This window comes from Camelus bactrianus, chromosome 14 (genome assembly GCF_048773025.1).
Source record: "Camelus bactrianus isolate YW-2024 breed Bactrian camel chromosome 14, ASM4877302v1, whole genome shotgun sequence".
NCBI classification, from domain to species: domain Eukaryota; kingdom Metazoa; phylum Chordata; class Mammalia; order Artiodactyla; family Camelidae; genus Camelus; species Camelus bactrianus.
This window is the reverse complement of record NC_133552.1, coordinates 11,492,818-11,513,484: the sequence shown is the minus strand read 5'-3', so window position 1 is coordinate 11,513,484 and position 20,667 is coordinate 11,492,818. Positions and strand designations below refer to the sequence as shown.

The window sequence follows — 20,667 nt, the reverse complement described above, 5'->3', positions numbered from 1 at the left end:
CAAGTTTCGAGATGGGGAAAGGATGCATTTTGCCGAGAGTGTCTGCAACAAATTATAGTTTCAAGTCTGAATGGTAGACTCCTAGGGGGTGCTGCTCTTAAGGGGGCCGCTTGAGAGCAGTTTATTTAGAACACTCATGACAAAGCATCATGGAGAGGCAATTATCCTGCGCCTTGAGTCTGCTAAGAGGAAGAAAACGATTACTTTGGCAGGCTCTATTTTATATATGGCCTATCATAAATTTTTTTCCTTCAATTTCACTGAAAAGAAAATCTTGAGAGGCAGATTTTTAAAACCTTCTATTTTGAGGTCTTCTCAACAAGTAGAAATGTACCTATAATTGGCTGTGCAGCTTCCACCCCTCACTTAATGCGAAGCCTCCACCTCAAGTGCATCTCCCTGCTCCTAGTGTGCGTTCTTTTAGAGGATGCTTTGGGCGCCCACACTTTTCTTTGTATCAAAGGGAAGCTGAATGATGGGTACAGCTTGTTGAATTCTGTAAGCAGTGGAGGCAATGGAAAGCAACCTGGCTGCTGAAAAGAAAAACAGAAAACAGCTCTTTATGTATGTGAGGGATGCAGTTATATCCCAGCAAAATGTCCAAGGCTAAGAAGTCTAGGAACATAACCTTTCTGTCACTGTTGGAAACTCGAGCTGATGATTGTGTGGGGACTAATATTTCAGGTTTCTGAGTAAGTGGCTGGAACTTCTGTGCCTTTCAGCTGCCTGCCTGTAGGGTATCACTCTGCTCTTTGTGTTTCTAAAAAAGAGAAACTCAGTGTCATTTGCTCCTGAGCAGCACTGGGCAATGGGTTATTGGGAGAAGCTGAAGTGGAACTTGGGGATTAATAATGCCTTTCATTTTCCCTTCTGTTTAATCCAATTCATTCAACTGACTTATTTAAAATTGTGGAGCTTTGTTCATAAATTTCTGATTGGATTTGTGAATTGTATTCACACATGCAAAGCTTATTTCTAGGATACATTCTGTGATTCACATATTTCATCTATAGCCTTATCTGGAAAGCCACAACTCATTAATAGCAGCAAGTGCGCTGTTTTGGTTGAATTGTTTCCCCTGCAAAAACTAAGATATGTTGGAACCCTAACCTCTAGAACCTCAGAAGGTGAACTGATTCAGAAATTGGGTCACTGCAGATATAATTAGTTAAGATGAACTTTTTAGGGTGCGTCATAATCCAACATGACTGGTATCTTTATAAAAAGGGAAAATCTGAACAAAGAGGCAGACACACATAGAAAACAGAAGGCATTAAGAGATACAGGGAGATCACCATCTCTAAGCCAAGGAAAGAGCGCTGGGATGGATCCTACCTTCGTAGTCATCACAAGGAACCAACCCTACTGACACCTTGCTTTCCAGGCTCCAGAACCATGAAACAATGAGCTTCTGTTGTGTAAGCCACTCAGTTTCTGGTACAGCAGCCTTAGGAAATGAATACATAGGCTTATACTTTCAAATGGCTGTTTCTTTCTTTAGAAACCATATTGTATCATTGATACTGACTTTGTCACTATAGATACTTATTACAAGAACAGCTTCGGTTGAAAAATCAGAAGACACCATTATTCTACTGATAGCTTAATTTCAGTAGGTTTTAAAAGCAAAATTTTTGCCAGCATCTGTATCTGTTCTTACTGATCCTACACTGTACCACATTCAAACTGTTTAAGCATCTTCCTAATGTGGTTCTTTAGTTTCCACCAGGAGGCACTGAACAGATCAAGTCCTTCACTTCAGATTTCCTCCTGCTTCTTGGCTGGGACAGTAGTTGTGCCAAATTAGATTTCAGATTTCTGAGCACCCCTGAGATGCACCTGTAGCAATGTGCCCACCTCTCTTGCCAAACCTGACCCCAAAATACCCACCACGCCTTGACTTTTCTGTTACCCGTGAGATTCCTGACCAGTCTTCCAATTTAGGATTTTGAATTCCATCTTAATTCCTGAAATCTAAGCTCTACCTATTCATCCCTCTCCTTCGGGTCTACTTGCTTCTCCTTGCTTTTGCTTTACACACAGCTGATTTTATCTCCAGATTCACCAGTCTTGGCCTCAGGGATCCTCTCCTCTTGAGTAGGCACCATACAAATGATCCAAGGTAGGCTGAAGTTTGTGAGTAGAGAGCAGTAATGGGGGTTTGTCAGGCATTAAACAAGGGATGAGTATTTCCAATGAGACCTACAAAAGATGGTGGAAGGAGGTAGATACTGGCCAACACACCCTGCTTCCCATGCCTCAGAGCATGGAACTTAACTATGAAGGGCAGAAAGCAGGTCTAATTCATCTCTGTACCCTTAGTAGGTCAATGCCTGAATAAAGGATGGACGAATCTCAGATACACAGATATGAAGCAGAATGAAGAAACAGAAAGGGAACTGTAGACTCTTCCATTCCTGTCATCCTCCTTTCTTACTGGGTTTAAAATCTATGCAGGGTGAGACAAAGGTCATGATGAATATGGAAGTGGAGAGAGGCCAGAGAAGGTGGCACAGTGGGAGGTACCAGCTTTTTGGGTTTTGAACTAGACTGACTTCCCAGGGCCCCAGTCGGCAGTGTAGTGCTTCCTGGGACTTCCCAAGTATGGTTTGAGATACATACACCTTTGCTGCTTATTATTTGTGTAACCTCCAAAAACTTACCAAATCTCTTTGAAAGTTCCAGCTTCTAAAATCTAATCTTCTTAATCTTCTTAATCTAAAGTTCCAGCTTCTCATGGAAAAATAGTCTTGCCTTCATAGACTATAATGAGGGCTAAATAAAAATGTAAAACATAAAACATAGTGCCTGATACAAAGTAAAATCTCAATAAATGATCTGATGTCCATGTGCACTTTTTCAGGAACAAAGAAGTTAACAGGGTTCATTCCTTTACAAGACTTTAGGTTTAAGGCTCAAAGTGCCAGCTGAATCCCTCCCAAATATCAAAACAAACAATAAATTATTTACTTTTTCAATAAATATTTTTTTAAGCTGCTTCTAACACGATGCCAAAACTGAGAACGTTGAATAAAACAGTCTGGCAGGTAATATGGATTTCTTGCAGTGGTCACAAAGGATTAAGACCTCTGCAATTCACTCATTTGTTTAGTCATGATCTCTTATGTGTCATTCCTCCATAACGTGCACAGCTAAGGATAACTTAGAGCCCTAATCTGTCCATACACTTATCTAGAAAGTCACAGAAGTTAGCATCTCCACTTAAAACACCAAAATGTTTGTGGCGCTGACATCAGTTTTTTTTTTCCTCAAACAGCTCATCAGTTGTAAATTGTGCATTTAAGAATTTATTAAATCCAGGGTTACTCAGCCAAATACTGACATGGCGTATCATCATCATATGTGCTTAATAACAGCTTTACAATGCTAACAAGTTCTGCCAGAAAATCAGATTTATGCAAAAGGACTGCTCTCTGCATTTGTCTGCCAACCTTGGCCAGTGTTCTGCATCCAGACAAAATTACCACAACACCCGTCTATATAGCAAAGTTGGTAATAGGGCCATAAATCTGCTTTTCAAATGTTCACGATTCTCTTTGTAGTTCTAAGTACATATACTTACTAAAAGAGTCTAAGTGTGCTTATGTAGTTTATCTAATGCTCAGTTTTTCAAAGTGAGATTACAGAAATGTTCAACAGCAAGCCAGGAGACCCTTTCCAGAGATATCATTTTTTCTTTTTGGAAAAATATTCCAATATAATTCTAGGGAAAATGGTGGCCAACATGCAATGACTTGGTGTGGATTCCAGTCACCTAGATCTAGGAGCCAATCTCACTGTAACTCTGGACACATTAACTTAAATCTTGCCTCCACCCTAAACGGTATAAAGAGAAAAAATGAACATGGCAGTTTATGAAGACTAAGGATTAAGTGAGATAACATATGCAAATTTCCTAGCGCCACGCTCAACACTGAAGTTTTGACACGCATTTCACGTCCATGTAATTACGTCAGTTGGTAGATTTTGCTGTTTTTGAAATGTATAAATTTTAGAGAGCCCAAGGAAAAGAAATGACTCAATCACACCTCATCTCCAGTATTTACCATTATCCATAATATAGCTAAAGATTAATACGTATTTGTTAAAAAATTGGGATAATGTTTTACACTTACAAAAGTGATTAATTCATTTCTGAGACAGGGCAAATTCCCTGCTATAGGTGTGGTGAGGAATACGGGCATACTGGCTCACCCAACATGCTGGCTGAAAAAGTTACCAGGTACGAGAGACACAGAGTTGAAATTTTCGAAGTTTTCGTTCTTTCACAGTCTTTTAATTATACTTACTATCACAGGCAAGGCAATCTGGAAAGAAGCCCAGTTTCAGTCATGATCTTATGCTTTTGTAAAATTTACAGTTTAAATCAGAAATGTGATTCTGTGTTTAATAACTGCTCTAATGTACAAAATGCTTAGACAGCTGAACACCTAACTCTGCCTGGGAGGGGTGAGGAGAGGCTCAAAGGCTTTTACACTTGAACGAACCTGAGGTTTTGCAGGCAGAGAAACAGAAAGTGAAGACAAGGAGGCATAAGAACATGGTGCCTCTGAAAATGGACTGGCATTTGGAAATACATTCTCATTTCTAAGAGCTACAGCCATTAACCATCTTTGCCCTTTTTTGCTTTGTTTTTTGTTACATTTGTTATACACTCGCTCAACAGATGTGCTAATTAAGTGCTTTAATAATGAGTAGACAATAGGATTTATGGTAAAAGAAAATGTATTTTCATAAGATATTACGTATCAATAAAACATTTAAACTGAATACTTCAAAACGTTCTGCACAAAGTTACAGATCACATTTATTTAATAACAAAATGTCTAATTCTTTAGGGAAACGTTTTTAAGAACTTACCGCAATAAAATTTTCAAGCCAAAGAACAAAAACATTAAACAAATTACGGTACAGGACATCATAAACACAGTGGGGCAGGATTTTGTGCTAGAAACAGAATGGAGGGAAATCTAAATAAAGCATACAATTCAAGGAATGGATATTCATAAATTTCTGGTTAATGAATTTAATGTTGTGAAGGACCAGGGATCTTTAAGCATCAAATCTTGTATATAAAATTAAAAAGCTCCCCAAACATTAGCAGTATACTTTTCTTCCTCAGCACTTTTTTTTTTTGCTTACAATTCAGAATCCTGCTGTTCATCTGTCAAATATATGAACAATTCTAGTTAGTTTCTTAAACTTAACCATCACCCTCAGATACTGATTCTGCTGCATAATATTTTTTCCCAATGAACCAAGGGCCTATGCATGCTTAGATAAAAACTGATCTTAGAGATACTTTACTCATGAATAATTCAACAAGAATTTATCGAAAGCCTACATTAGCAGGCCTAGAAAGAGCCAGACAGACACAGGCCTGCCTCCACAGCTCACCATCTCGAATACGGCAAGTCAAGCACTGGTTCTGAATCACCGTGAGATGTTCGATTCACCTTTCAAGATTTGCAAAGATGCTGATGTCTTCTCTACGGGCACAGTCTTCCCTTATGCGTATCATTCTTTGGGTTCTCCTAAGGGGAGTTTTGAAATCTGTTGACAAGGCTTACGCTTCGCTTTCTCTCAGTGCCTTCTGCTCCTTATAACGACATCAAGAACTTTGCTGTCACTCAGTTCTTCCCAAAGCAGCCTTTGCATTTTCGTCTGCAGTCTGGCCTTTCCTGACACTGTTACAGTTTCCGGCTCCCCATCACTTCTGGTTTCTTTCTTTCCTTCCTACTAGAAGACTGGGCAGCTGGGCTTCCCCATCTTCCCTTCTGGCTTCTCATTCCTCCAGTAACTAATCTTAACGCCTCCTCAAATGTTGGGTCTGCACTAAGTGTGATTAGTTAGCACTTCAATTAGCACTGCCTTGAGCTCTGCTGTGAACTTCAGCTCCTCCTACAGTACCTCCTCCCTGAAAGTTATTTAGAAATATTATCCTCAAAGAGATGAAGGTTTCTTGAGGATTCCTGTTTTCAAATTATATCAAAAGAGATCGATAGAGGAATGCGTCATTCAGCAACCGACGCTTCTACTTTTACTTTCCATTCTCACCTTCACAAGCATTGTATTCTGCAAGATCACAGCTAAAGCTCTTCGGTGTGGGTATCAATTCTACACGTACGGGCCAGATCAAACACTCAATTCTTGGCTCTTAGATATGAAATTAAAATTTATATGAACACATGACATTTGAAACTTAAAAACAAGATAAATGATAAAAACTTAACATTGTTAAGTATTCACTGACACAATCCTTTATCATCAACGATATATAATGAAGAATCAACTATTTTTGCGTAAGTCAGATGCTCTCAAGCAAAATGCCCTGTGCAGATCCATAATCTTTTCACATTTTTAACTCAAAGACAAATGGAATAATATTCAGTAAATTTTAATTTTCAAATTTTCTCCAAAACAATTTATCAGATGCATCCTCCAGTTATGAAACACAGCTGGATAACCCACTTCCCCCCAGTGAACAACCTGCGTGTGCTGCGAGGCAGCAACGAAAGCCCATGCTCTCCTGCGGCGATGACACCTCGGTGCCGACGTGTCTCCTCTTCACGCGAGGAGTGTGAATCACAAGAAGGGACGGAGAGTCACCCTGCATTCCTGCATCTACTACTGGTGTTTCCACAGTGCTTTAAATCCTGATTCCAATTTTACAATGATAATAACACCAATATTTATTTGGAAAGGTAACTATATATTCCAAGCAGCAGATATTAACAACTTCCAACACGATCTCTAGGAATTATTCGCAGTTCTGAACCATGCTTTAGAAAAACATTTCCTATACAAACAAATGAAACAAAAAGTTAGGTATTTAAAAAGTGACATGTTATCTTAACATTCCAACAATGATTATACAAAAGAAACACAGGAGTGTAAAGTAGGTACAAAGCTCAAATACCATTAAAACCCAACTGCAGGCTTCTTAAGTCTTGTTCCTATTTCTCTCACGTAGTCAACAAGCCAACAAATGTCTGAAAATTTTAAATAAGAACACTACCCAAGGAAATACTAACAAATATAATCATCAAATGACAACATAAATTACTTTAACCATCAGTCCTTGTTTTCCATACACAATGAAATACTCAAGGACAGAAAAAATAATAAATCTAAATTACCACAAGTGACAACAGTTGAGAAACCCTGAGCTATTTTGGGTCTGGATTCTTCATACCCCATGATGCACACAATTCCATTTTCAAGGGTAATACAACAGGCATCATGTTAAAGTCAGCAGTAATTCAAATTAATACAGACTTCTGAACACTTCTAGAATAAGAAAAGGCAAGACCTATGAAGCTAAGTTTAAAGACATCTATACAACAAAATGGCTCATAATTTTCAAAAAATAGCCCTTTGTATTTAATAAAATTATATATTTTAAAACCACCAATTAATGTGAACAAAAATTATCATCTGAAATCCCTCTTTATTTGCTCTGTGGCTAACTTTCAATCTCAGGACCTAAGAGGACAATATAACTTTGTAGAAGTATTTTAAAATACAGTAACTTAAAAATAACTACTTCTCAAGATTGAGGTAACATAATATTAAACCATGCTTACTTTCAAAATATTATAATCGGATTATAAGCTACGGAAGGTACATCTAAAGGAAATACACAACTAGCTGTTAAAAAGGTTAAGACTGCTTTCCCCCTTCCTGCTTGTTAGCACTGTATCATGTTAACAGTTTGAAACGCTGAGTATAGACTAAGCCCCTTGAAGTTTAAATGACTGTGCTTCTTTAAAATACTACTAGCTAGCACTTACTGAATGCTGACTGTGAGTAATGCCAACTCTGAAACACTTCTCAGTCCTACCTCACAACTACCTTACGAGGGAGGTCAAAATCATTCCTGTAAGAGCACATCTTACCTTCAGACTTTTTGTTACAAGTACTAATACCTTTAATGTTTGTTAGTTAGGTTTTCTCTTTCTCGTAGCCAAAAGCATACATAACTGATACATACAATGAAACAAATTATTCAAACACATTTGTAAACACTGCTATGTAATGTCTCAAACTCGGCTGTTATCCTGGCAAAATCCTACCAAGTCTAATAAGGATGAATTAAATATTTAGTATTAACTGACATACAGCCTCACCCATACCTTCCACGGGCTTCAGACACTCACCGGCAGTCTGTGCAGGATTTATTCCTATTCCATCTAGAAAATATGTTGTAAAATCATCTAAGTTATTTCTGAAGCTAAAATGCTTTAATAGTAACAAGAAATGGGCCAAAATAGTGATACTGTGTATACAGGCACAAGCTAAACAATTCAACTGAGAACATGAATGACAATCTTTCAGGTAAGTTATGCTGAAACCTCTATTGCACATTTACACACATTGCTGAATTAGACAAGGACATCTGTCAACACAATGATCTTGACAGAAGGTAGTTTTTTATTCTTTTAGGCCACCCCAGTGAAAAATGAAGCCAAAACACCTTAGGTATATCATTAATCATTTAAATATTGTTTTGAAGCATTGAATCTTAAAGCTGGAGAGCCCACAAAGTCATTAACTTTCACTGACACTTGATACAAATTTACAAAGCACTTTCCCAACAACTATCCGTTTGTGAATCTAAAACTTTCCAGAAAAGTAGGCTAGCTCTCTTCCAAACAGAGACACACTTCAGTGTGACAGCTAGCACGCAGAATGTCGGAGAATTCCGGGACACTCTGATACGTCTAAACAAACCCACACTACTGCCCATTTAAGGCCGTCTTCTTTCCTTAGTCCACCTTAACTGAACGTGTACCACTCGCCAGGACCTGTGAATACTGCTTTGTGTTCTTGAACGACAGTTAAGCCCTCCCTGCAATCTTTATTCCTTGTCTTACTTCAGTATCTTCTCACAGGGCTAGCACCATCACACCTAAGTAGTAGTAGTATCGTAAGATATTCAGAATTTAATGTATAAAATACTCATTATTGCAAGCCTATAAGAAATTGTTTTCTATCAGGAAAGCAATAAGACAAGTACAGCAAAGGTACATTCCTGCTTACCTGCCTATATTCTAAAAGCATTTACCAATATAATTTATTAAAAAACAAAACAAAACCCGTTACATAAAAGTCATTATTTTCAGTAATAACTTGACATGAAGTTATAAGGACACAAGATATTATAAAGTGCTGTACTATATACTAAAAGCATCCCCCCCTCCCCAAAAAACAACAACAAAACTGAAAGACAATTATGGACAATAACCCTGCCTCAGTGTTTACAATTGTGTGTAACATTTACGGTGAAATAAATTTTGGCCTTTTTGTATTTAAATCAGTTTTAACTGATTTGCTTTCTTTGAAACAATTTCTGTAACTCTAAGGTAAGAAACAGTTTTAAAATGAATTCTTACCATTGGTAATAATTGCACTTGTTGCTGCAGGAACTTTAAACTAGAGTAAAAGAAAAAAAAACATACAATAATGCTAATTACAAAAGATGGTCAGCAAGGATAGGGCACATATAATCAATTCTCTAATTCTAAAGGTGATTAATCTTTTAGGATAAGTAGCATCATCAAAGAAAGTACTATTAATTTGCTTTATTTTAAAAAAACATTGTTCTCTAAATATGGCATTTCATTGCATCTTGGACACCACAGATTATAAAACGGATTTATTTTATGTACTGCAAAAAGAGAAAAATGGTCAATAAATCTCTGACTCAATGTTTACTCTTTCATACTTAAGACATGATTTACTTTTGTCGTATATAATGCTCAGGCGTAAGCAAAAATAAAAGCAAAAAGCTGCTTAGAATATTCCTAAAATTTCTTTGTAGAAATAGTACTGTTCAAATGTTCTCTAGTGTTTAATAAGAGGCCAACCAAGGCTCATACTCCTTCCTCAAATTCTCAAATGCTATGTTGACTTAAATCTCGTAGGACTGTAACAGTCCAATTATGCCACCAGGAAATAACTCCAAGTACGAGTGGGTGCAGGTGATGTCAACCAGACAGTTATGTGACGGCCACAGTGCCAGTCCTGATGGGAAGCCCATCTGCTTTCAGAGGTGTAAAAAGCAGTGCTTTGTGAATCAATGAAACGTGTTATGGGACTTATTGGAAGCTAAAAGGTGGAATTCTCTTAATGCTCTAGCAACTGGCAGTTGTCAAAGTGTGTTCATGTCCTCGTTAGTTCATTCAATTACTTGTTGCAGGCTCAGGTACCTAAAACACAAATAATTTTACTGTCCATATGACACATTTTTAACTGTGTCTTCTTACAGTTTTAAAAATTTTAAATAAACCTAAAGTAACTTCAAAATGTACTTTAATAAATAAATTTGAAAATACTTCAAAGATCTTATAGAGGTTATAATACTTATGAAAACTCTAATTAAACACCTAAATTAATTATAGGAAATCTCAGATTTCTAAAATTTGAGTATTACAAGGTTTCTAGTTGTTACTCTTAGTTATGTCCATTTTAAGATAAACTGTGCATTTTCTTATTGGCAACGTATCTTATGACATTAAAAATCAAAAGCAACTGTAGACAACTTTTTCCTTAACCAGCAGGGAGAATCAATGGTCAAACTGAAATGCGGGGAAGCATCACTAGTGATGTCCATGCAGTAGCCGCTACTTCTGTCCTATGTCCAGTACTGACAAGCTTGCTCCTAGACGCAAGTATACTGGGTGCTCCTCAGTTTTCATTTATTTCTACCTCAAATCCCATGTGTCTTACAATTTAGGAGATTAAGAGGCTCTTCTCAGGCTTTGACAACTCATTATTTAAATAAATGCCCAGTCATGTTTTGGGGAATTTTATTTTACTTTTTATTCAGAGAATTTTATTGGGGATTTTAGCCACAGACTTTTGGTTTCTCGTCAACTCCTGTTCTTACTAGAAGATTCTACAATGTCATCTTTGAAAGGCCTTCTCACTGTTGCGTTAAAGTCAGAACCTTTCTAAGTTTGTTAACACTAGTGACTTATTATAATTAATAAGGTGCGTTAAAATCTTAATCGATACATGTGGTTGTATGAAATTCGTTCATTTTCCATTGCACGTCTGTTAGGATTTTCATAGGTTTTTACTAGAAGAACAAGATCACAATGCTTTTGCCTTATAAAGGACACACTACAAAATAATTACAAAATTTAATAATAAATATTAATTACAGCATAAATGGATCTCCTTCTTCAATTGGAATCTGTGCGATCTGCTGGGCCCCAAACCAGGGTATTTCAACCAAGTGATCCCAGTAGCAAAAAGTTATGATGATGCTGGAAAGAGATTTGTTCTCCATCTCTTTTTACTTATTCTTTCTGCATGAAGGATAGATCGAAACTGACAATAAAGCAAATGATACCACTTTTCAGTTTAATCCTGAACGAGTGATGAATGATGTGAGTGGCCCCTGACAATAGTTTACAAGGAGCTATGAACACGGGCTAGCTATTTTTCCATTAATCCCTTCAAGACAGAGCAGGATTCTGGGTTAAGCTGGTTTCTTAAGTATTTAATTACATCTTTTCTATCGACTATAAACTTTTCTGAAGATTTCGAACGAAAGTATTTGGAGTTGGGTTACTCTGCACTGTATTGTGCTTTTAACTCCACAGCATTTTACTAAATGTTTATATATTTTTACTCAAAATCACTTAATCATACAGGAAGGGCAGGCATTAATTACTTCCATTTTAAAGATTAAGAAATTTAAGGAAGAGAGAAATTGAGGGGCTTGCCCATGTTACACAGATAATTATGACAGTTAAAAGAGGTACCCTAAGTCCAAAGTCACAGTTTTGGTGCCATTTCCACCAGGCCAAGCGTCTCTTCTAATTGTCATGTCCAAAGAGTTACTTTATAGATGCCTCTGATGAAAATTTTAGATGGAAAAATTTTATTTCTTAAAAACAGAAACCCAAATGTATTTTTAAAAACACTTTTAAAAACAATGGATTTTACTGACTGTCCAAATGCTTATGGAGAAAAAAATGAAAAATGATAAATATATAATAAATTCTAGGATCAAAGCTAGTAAAAATATAAGCATACAGAATACAGTGTGATATAATGTTGTTTTTGAAAAACTTTATGTATTACCACCTTTTCATTTTCAATAAAAATTCCCCTTATAGTTTTTAATGGTTACATAAATTCATGTGTCAACTTGTTTAATTCACGCTTATCTCTGTGAGCCTCAACTTACTTTTATCTATAAAGTAAGGCTTAACTTTTTGACAGTGTTCATCTAGTAATGAGCCCACTTGGAAGTGGTGGGTCAGGATGCATGCAGATTTCTGAGGTACACTGCCAGAGCGCATTCTCTACAGGCTGTTCCAATTGCTATACTTACTTCTTCTGCTGCAAACTTTAAGACTGCTGTGAAAGGTGTACTTTCGGGAACACTGAGTCTGCAAGAATTAAAAAGAATTTTTCAAAAGGCTGATATTTTACAAAATCTTTTGTTACTTATTTCAGCTATTGTAGCAGACCTTGGCAAAGCGGTCTTTTGAGTCTGAGGTTGGCTATTTTGATTGCACACTATGTTCATTACCTCTTAAAAAAATAAATAAGCAATTAGCCTTATAGCCGAGAAGGTGCCCACAACTCCACCTGAAAATGAATAACCTATACACGTGTGGATTTGCACAAGTTTAACACTTTGATACAAATAGGTCTAGTGTGTAGGTTGCTACTTGTTTCCAGAGATGGCTTTCATTGCAGCCTTCAGTGCACTCTGCCACCTCCAGTTCCAACGCCTTTTCATCCCATAAGGAATGTGACCGTTTTCATTAGAAGAGGCTACTTGGGGAGCATCATTGAATCATAAGCCTCTTTATGAAGCTGTGTACAGTAGTCCAAGTTGATGTAACATTTCCCTTTGAAACTTTCCTGTCATCACTGTATATTCTTTAATGATTTAATCCCAACTACTACTGTGTAACATCTACTACTAGGTACCACCTCTTCACTTAAGTGTAAAAATTGATTACTGAATGTAAAAATCATTATATCTGACAGCACATTACAAGGGCTTTCAGTAAGAAAAGTGTGACTACATTTCTTGGCTGCCCTACTCCACTCCCCCAAAATATTGTTAAAGAATAAAAATGGACACCATTTTTTCCCTTTCCTTTTTCATAAGAATAAAAAGAGAAAAACAAAATTCTATAGGATAGCCATTTGTTTAAAAATTATCTAATAAACTGGCAATATGAAAGTTTACAAAAGCAGGGAATAGTACTTTGCAAGTATTTCTGCAGTTTATCTAGTTTAGAACCTGAGAGTCATTGTCCTAAAACCTGCATCTAAAGGAGATCTTTGAAAACCGTGGGGTTTCAATTCACTTTTGGACTAGAGGTCAGAAACGTCCTTGTATTATATAATTAAATGCCATCTTGATATTCATAAACATTGTTATCTACCTGTATATTAAGTTTGTGACTGTCCAAAGAAAATCCAATACAACATAAAATAAAAACATATAGTGCATGTTATAATTGGCAGAAAGTTTCAGAGGGACTGGGAGTTAGTGCAACACCAGAGGCCTTGTCTAGATTTGAAGTTCTTGTGTTACCAGTCACATCATTTTGTAAAACTAGCACTTACATATTGGTGTTTTGAAAAAATGGGAACTAGCCTGTATATCAAAGTGATTAAAGTAGATAACTGGCAAAATATTTTTAAAGAAATATTTCACATAAATGGAACTATGGCATAACTTGACAAGTGTTGTAAAGAACAAAAACGTTTCTGTAAGACAGGAGAGAAGGGTGAGATGAAATTCCTAGACCAGCACAGAAATTTTCAGAGTTGAAATTCTGGTTATTAAAGGATGCTGTCAAGAAGTGGAAGTCACAAAACTGTATTCCAAGCACAAAACAGAACGTGTGCTAGAGCTGGGAGGATTTAAAAGCCTCGCTTGTTGATCTGGGGAAAGGATGGCTGAAACCTCAATTAATTGATGGCGGTAGTACGGAAAGGGGGAGAAGTGGGAAGCGAGGAAGATGAGAATTAGACTGAAAGAGTCACAGGTCTTTTTAATGTATTCTGTATATAAAAGAATATGTTTGATTTCATCATTTCTATAACCAAAGAGCAATAGCGACAAACAACAAAACAAAAACAAGGACATCCTCCAGAATAAACCTAGAACTGAAATATACTTTCTGGAATTTAACTATTAGTAGCTCCAGGGAAGTTTCTCTATCAAAGTACATGTTTACCTGCCTGACAAACGAAAAGTGGCCTCAAAACGTTGAAGCAGGCTTTCCCACAAATCTCAGCTGCTTTTACCAGTACCCAAGGACTGGTTTCCATTACTTAGAACAGGAAACATAATTATCCTTACACAAACATGTTTTGCATATTTTATATACACAAACCCACATACAGATTATACATACACAGAATTACACACACACTGAACCACAGGTGTGGCTACTAAATTCAGTCATCACAAACGAAGTGAACTGAGAGAAGGCCCCAGGCACTCTTAGAGCCGCCGCCGCCCTACTCCTTCCTCTTTCTCCCTCCCTCCTTCTCAGTCTTTCTTTCTAGAGCCAGCTGACATATTGATGGGAATAATCCAGTGTAAAGGAAGAAGTCAGAGATGAAAAGACGGGGATAATCTCTTCACTTTGGGAAGCCAAACTATCGCGTGAATCACACTCAACAAGAATCAGGTGTCCGACGGTAACAAGCGTTCTAGTAATGACGGAACCTGGGCTGGAACGCTTACCTTCCTTCCTCTAACAGCTGGTCCAAATGGTGAAAGGCTTTTCTCGTCACGAACAGATACAGACTGTTTTAAGCACCCCAGCAAACCACCAGAGCCTGGTCCCCACGTCCTCCCGCTCCATCACCCCCCAATGAGCTCCGACGGGAGAGCAGCAGCAACGTTCCCGTCACACACCCCCGCACACCCCGCGCCCGGGTCAGCTGACACTCAGAGGATCTGTCAGATCGGGTGGGATGGAGGAGAGGCTCCGGGGAGACAGGAAAGGAATGCGGGCCGCAGAGGAGGACGCTGTTTGGAAGGCTCGGCCCGCCCAGCCCATAGGAAGCCCCCGCGGCCGAGCTACTTACACTTTGTACGGCAGCCGCGGGTCCGACGTCAGTGTGATCTTAAAGGAAACCTTCGACCTGGGGAAGAGAACGAGAGAGTTAAGGTCGGGCTGCGGGCCCGGGACGCGGGCGGGTGGAAAGCAAACACTTACATGATGGACCAGGTCCGGACCGAGACCGCACGCCAATGCCGCCCAGCCACCCCACTTCCTCCGCGGCGCTCTGCGCTTCTGAGCTCCACGTCTCCCTCCGCAAGCCGGGGCCCTCCCAGGTTGCTGTTGTCCAAAGTAGTGCCTGAAAATCGGGCCCAGATGCGCATGCTAGGCGGAGCCTACAAGTTACAAATAGCTGCTGCTTTTGCAGTTATATCTCTAAAATAAAATTACAGGTCGTATGGTAAGAATAGTTTTCTAACTGCAGTTATTTTCTTCCGTAGTTTTAGTCAGGCAGCGCAAGCGCAGGCATAGATAGTAGGATGCCAGGTCCCAGCTGGCAGCTTGAGGCGGAAGCAAGGGCCCCGGGAGGCGGGAGAAGAGCGAAGCGGAAGTGGGCGGGGCGATGAGCGGGGCTGGAGGCGGGCGCTCTCCTAACTCGCTGAGGAAACCTGCGCGCGAAGCTTGATTGACGCTCAAGAAGTTGGAATCTTCACTGAGCTTTAGCGTCAGTGTTTTCTGCGTGTCCTGCAAAGTAATTCTGTTATTTCTCGTACTTTTTTCTTTCACATTTTAAATTTCGACAGAGACTTACCAAGTTGATTCTCGTCCTTTTTTTCTTTCACATTTTAAATTTCGACAGATAGGACACTTACCAAGTTGGTGAGAAAGACAAGATCCCAGCACTTGAGGAACTTGGCATCCAGTTGAGAAGTGGAATCCGTGAACAGATTTCAGCAGTTTGGTAAGTGGTGTAATAGAATTAAACCATGGAACTAGGTTGCCGATTATCGGCCACATCTATTCAGTTTAATAACAAACTTTGTGTCAGGCACTAAAGCTAAACCCTGGGTGTGCCGGGATGAGGAAGACAGGTAGGTGCCAACCCTCTAGGATTTAACAGTCCGAAGTTCTAGTGCGGGAAGAAGACTATATGTCCTCTAAATTTTATTACAAGTCTAAGCACCTGCGTTTGGAGAATAAACATCCTCTTATGTTTATTAAGGTCTGTCATGCCGTTTTTAAGAAACAGTGCAGGGCATAGACAAAATGGAAAACAGGTAGGCCCTAAAATAGGGAGGAATGGTTAATATTTGGAATATTGTGTTTATTACGGAGAGATACCTAGAAAGGGAGTAGGGAAGCAGCTGTAGTGGGAGTGCAGAATACCAGTTTCATTTGCCATAATTTTGTGGCAGACTCCTCTTCTATGGTGACATCTCCACGCAATAGAGTGATGATTCTGACTGTAGGAAAGTAAGGCCTCAAAGTTCTCATAACAGTCGTCGTCTTACTCAATTTAAAAAATGTAGGTCTTGCCATATACAGAGAGAGGTAAAATTAAGTGGTTGGTAGTTTTGGGGATGGAGTTATAGTAATAGCTGGAACTGTGGGATTTGTTGTTATCACTAAGAATTTCGAGACTAGCAATAAGGAGAAAACTACTGATGGGCCTAGGGGTGAGCCAGAGGACTGCACTCAACTTTGAAGTCAATAGAGAGCCCCTGAAGTAATTGTCTATTGTTGTCTTGTTTAGCAACTCTAAGAGAGAACCTGGTGTCAGCTAGCCAAACAATAGATTTAGAGTGTAAGCCTACAGTCTCTATTTCTAAGAATATATATTATGTGTTTTTAAACAATATTTGCATCTTGATATTTATAGTTTTGTTTCTGTTTATGTATAAAAACTTGTGGCAAAATCCTGAAAAGAAGAACATGTTTTGATTAGCATTTTTATGGTATGTATAAAAAGTAATGAAGACAGGAGTCAGTAGAACTTCAGTACTCACATAATGCTGCCTCTCAGAAAATATATTGATATAATATATTATATCAAAAGAACACTAGGAAAACATTGTGTTCCCAAAAGATATTGAACATCTATTCCTAAATGTTTAGAATTTGTTCTCACCTCTCTCCTCTCACTCTTCCCCATCAGTTAGCCTCCTAAGAGTCATGGTAAAATTTTTTTTTTTTTAATTGAAGTATAGTCTGTTTACAATGTTGTGTCAATTTCTGGTGTACAGCATAATGTTTCAATCATACATATACATACACATATTTTTTTCATGTTCTTTTTCATTATAGGTTACTACAAGATATTGAATTTAGTTCCCTGTACTATACAGTAGGACCTTGTTGTTTATCTATTTTATATATAGTAGTTAGTATTTGCAAATCTCTAACTCCAAATTTATCCCTTTCCACCCACTTCTGCCCAGCCTGGTAACCATAAGATTGCTTTCTGTGTCTGTGAGCCTGTTTCTGTTTTGTAAATAAGTTCATTTGTATCTTCTTTTTTTTTAGATTCCACATATGAGTGATATCATATATTGTTTTTCTTTCTCTTTCTGCCTTACTTGTTAGAATGACATACTCCAGGTCCACGCATGTTGCTTCAAATGGCATTATTTTATTATTTTTCATTACTGAGTAGTATTCCATTGTATAAATATACTACAGCTTCTTTATCCAGTCATCTGTTGATGGACATTTAGGTTGTTTCCATGTTGCCTATTGTAAATAGTGCTGGTATAAACATTGGGTGCATGCATCTTTTTTGAATTAAGGTTCCCTCCAGATAGATGCCCAGGAGTGGGATTGCTGATCGTATGGTAAGTGTATTTTTAGTTTTTTTTGAGGAATCTCCATACTATTTTCCATAATGGCTGCACCAACCTACATTCCCACCCAAAGTATAGGAGGGTTCCCTTTTCTCCACAGCCTCTCCAGCATTTATGGTTTGTGGACTTTTTAATGATAGCCATTCTGACTGGTATGAGTTGATACCTCATTGTAGTTTTGATTTGCATTTTTTTGATAGTGATATTGAACTCTTTTTTTTTTTATGTGCCTAATGGCCATTTTTATGTCTTCATTGGAGAATTGCTTGTTTAGATCTTCTGTCTACTTCTCCTTATTTTTGGATTGGGTGTTTGTTTTTTTGTTATTAAGTTGTATGTGCTGTTTATATATTCTGGAAATTAACCCCTTGTCACTTGCATCATTTGCAAATATTTTCTCCCATTCTGTAGGTTGTCGTTTTGTTTTACTTATGGTTTCCTTTGCTGTGCAAAAGCTTATAAGTTTAATTAGGTCCCATTTGTTTATTTTTGCTTTTATTTCTATTGCTTGGATAGACTGCCCTAGGAGAACATTGGTAAGGTTTGTCAGAGAATGTTTTGCCTGTGTTTTCTTCTGGATGCTTTATGGTGTCTTGTCTTATATTTAAGTCCTTAAGCCATTTTGAGTTGATTTCTGTGTATGGTGTGAGGGAGTGTTCTAACTTGATTGATTTACATGCTGCTGTCCAGTTTTCCCAACACCACTTGCTGAAGAGACTGTCTTTTCTCCATTGTATATTCTTGCCTCCTTTATTGAAGATTAATTGACTGTAGGTCTGTGGGTTTATATCTGGGCTCTCTACTCTGCTCCATTGATCCATATGTCTGTTTTTATGCCAATACCATGCTGCTTTGATTACTGTAGCTCTGTAGTAATTGTCTGAAGTCTGGGACGGTTATTCCTCCAGCTTCTTTCTTTTTCTTCTGTATTGCTTTGGCAATTCTGGGCCTTTGGTGATTCCATATAAATTTTAGGATTATTTATTCTAGTTCTGTGAAAAATGTCCTGGGTAGTTTGATAGAGATCACATTAAATCTGTAAATTGTTTTGGGTAGTATGGCCATTTTAACAATATTAATTCTTCCAATCCAAGAGCATGGAATATCTTTCCATTTATTTAAGTCATATTTAATTTCATTAATCAATGTTTTGTAGTTCTCTGCATGTAAGTCTTTCACCTCCTTGGTCAGATTTATTCCTAAGTGCTTTATTTTTTTGGATTTAATTTTAAAAGGAATTGTTTCTTTGCTGTTTTTCCCCTGATATTTCATTGTTAGTATGAAAAAGATGCGGTCACCGAGATAAGGAAACAACGTAAGTATTTGTCAGTGGATGAATGGATAAAGAAATTGTGAAATGTATGAATGGGTATGTATCTATATCTCACAACTATATATGTAACTATATATAGTTGTATATTTATAACATAACATATATAAAAACTATGTGATATGTTAATTAGCTTGACTGTACTAATCATTTTACTGTGTATATGTATATCAAATCATCATGTTGCTCACCTCATATATTCAATTTTTATTAAATTAAAAAATTTAACCACCCAGAGTGCTCATGAAATCTCCTGACTCCTAAAAGCCCACAGCAGACCAATTAAATTAAATCTCTGAGGACACAGGTCAGGTTAAAATAAAAGAATTGCATCCTAACTTGCCATATTATGAGTACATTACTCAGTTACCATTAAAATGTCAGTTATTTTCAATTTGATATTGTTGTTATTTGATATGTTAAAAATTATTTATAGCTCTCCATCATGCCTAACCAAAGCAAGAAATAGTCAATGATAATATCTCTTATATTTTTATAGCATTTTGTTCTTTTTAAAGTGTTTTACATTCACTGTCTTATTTGATGTCTAAGATAAAACATACAAAGCACTCAGGATGTGTATTATTCTCCTTGTAAAAAGTGAGAAAATGCCCAAAATAGATTTTGAATATTGACAAAACATAGTTATTGGTGTTTCTTTGCAAAATTTACCTAATTTGATCCTATACAAAATTTACTTTTAGTATTTACTGTTTAAAATGCAGATAATTGAGTGATAAATTCATTTGTTGAGCATCACAAGGAGTTCTTACTCAGGTTTTATTTCCCGGCATCTAGAACACTGCCTGGCCTGTAGCAGGTACTTAGTCAAAATTTGTTGAATGAATTAATGTTACTTTAAAAATGTTAGAGATTGGTAATGCTTCCAAATTGCAGTACTGTTTTTACATTCCATTAACTGCGGTCATAAGTGTTCTTAATGCAGTAGATTATACAGTTTGATTCTTGCTTTGTTCTTGTTTTAAGGCTTATCTACTCAAATGACAGACTGCTTGCTCAATTTACTGCTGCTAGTGAAAGCAGAGGTTAGAAAGGCTAATTAAAGATTCTTATCAAATATTATTAAATAAAGAAGCCATTTAAATAAAAAATGATGTGGCTCTCCTCACATGTTCCCATACCATTACTTCTGTCACGTATTTATTCTGAATCAGAGACCCTGCAGTAGAAATCTCATTAGTGATTTTTCTAAAATTATTTAATTCTTAGGGATGAGGAATTGCTCGTTGATACTAACTTTTCTTGTATGATGATGGTGTGTAAAGCAGACGTTGTGAACTGGTGACACGTGGCCCTGGGGAGTTGGGGTTGGTTCTGTACGGTGCAGCTAAGTGACTGTTACATTTGGTGTAGATACAAATGGTTCAGCACCTGTTGTCCTAATCACACTTTTGTGTTTTCCTTTGCTCCCCTGCAGTCATTTGAGCTTATGACCCTTTGTGTAAATGCTATGATT

General features: G+C 37.5%; 1 protein-coding gene and 1 long non-coding RNA gene across 5 annotated transcripts in view; one reads left to right on the top strand and one right to left on the bottom strand.

Moving 5' to 3' along the window:
• Positions 1 to 4,728: 4,728 nt before the first annotated feature.
• UFM1 (ubiquitin fold modifier 1) lies at positions 4,729 to 15,537 on the bottom strand. 2 transcript variants are annotated; one of them, XM_010951470.3, is made up of 6 exons: positions 15,237 to 15,537; positions 15,106 to 15,162; positions 12,371 to 12,428; positions 9,417 to 9,456; positions 8,157 to 8,213; positions 4,729 to 6,820 (listed from the first exon to the last, which is right to left on the bottom strand). In XM_010951470.3, exons 1-6 carry the CDS (start codon positions 15,401 to 15,403, stop codon positions 6,753 to 6,755), a joined length of 447 nt encoding a protein of 148 aa, XP_010949772.2. In that variant the 5' UTR covers positions 15,404 to 15,537; the 3' UTR covers positions 4,729 to 6,752. The 2 variants fall into 2 exon arrangements, with proteins under 2 accessions (XP_010949772.2, XP_010949773.2); XM_010951471.3 differs by having other exon boundaries at positions 8,181 to 8,213; positions 15,237 to 15,493.
• A 107-nt stretch (positions 15,538 to 15,644) lies between these two features.
• Positions 15,645 to 20,667, top strand: part of LOC141579750 (uncharacterized) — a 48,293-nt gene continuing 43,270 nt past the window's right edge. For all 3 annotated transcript variants that reach the window (XR_012511671.1, XR_012511670.1, XR_012511668.1), the window contains exons 1-2: positions 15,645 to 15,771; positions 15,880 to 15,981. This is a non-coding gene — a long non-coding RNA (uncharacterized LOC141579750). The remainder of the gene's footprint in view (positions 15,772 to 15,879; positions 15,982 to 20,667) is intronic.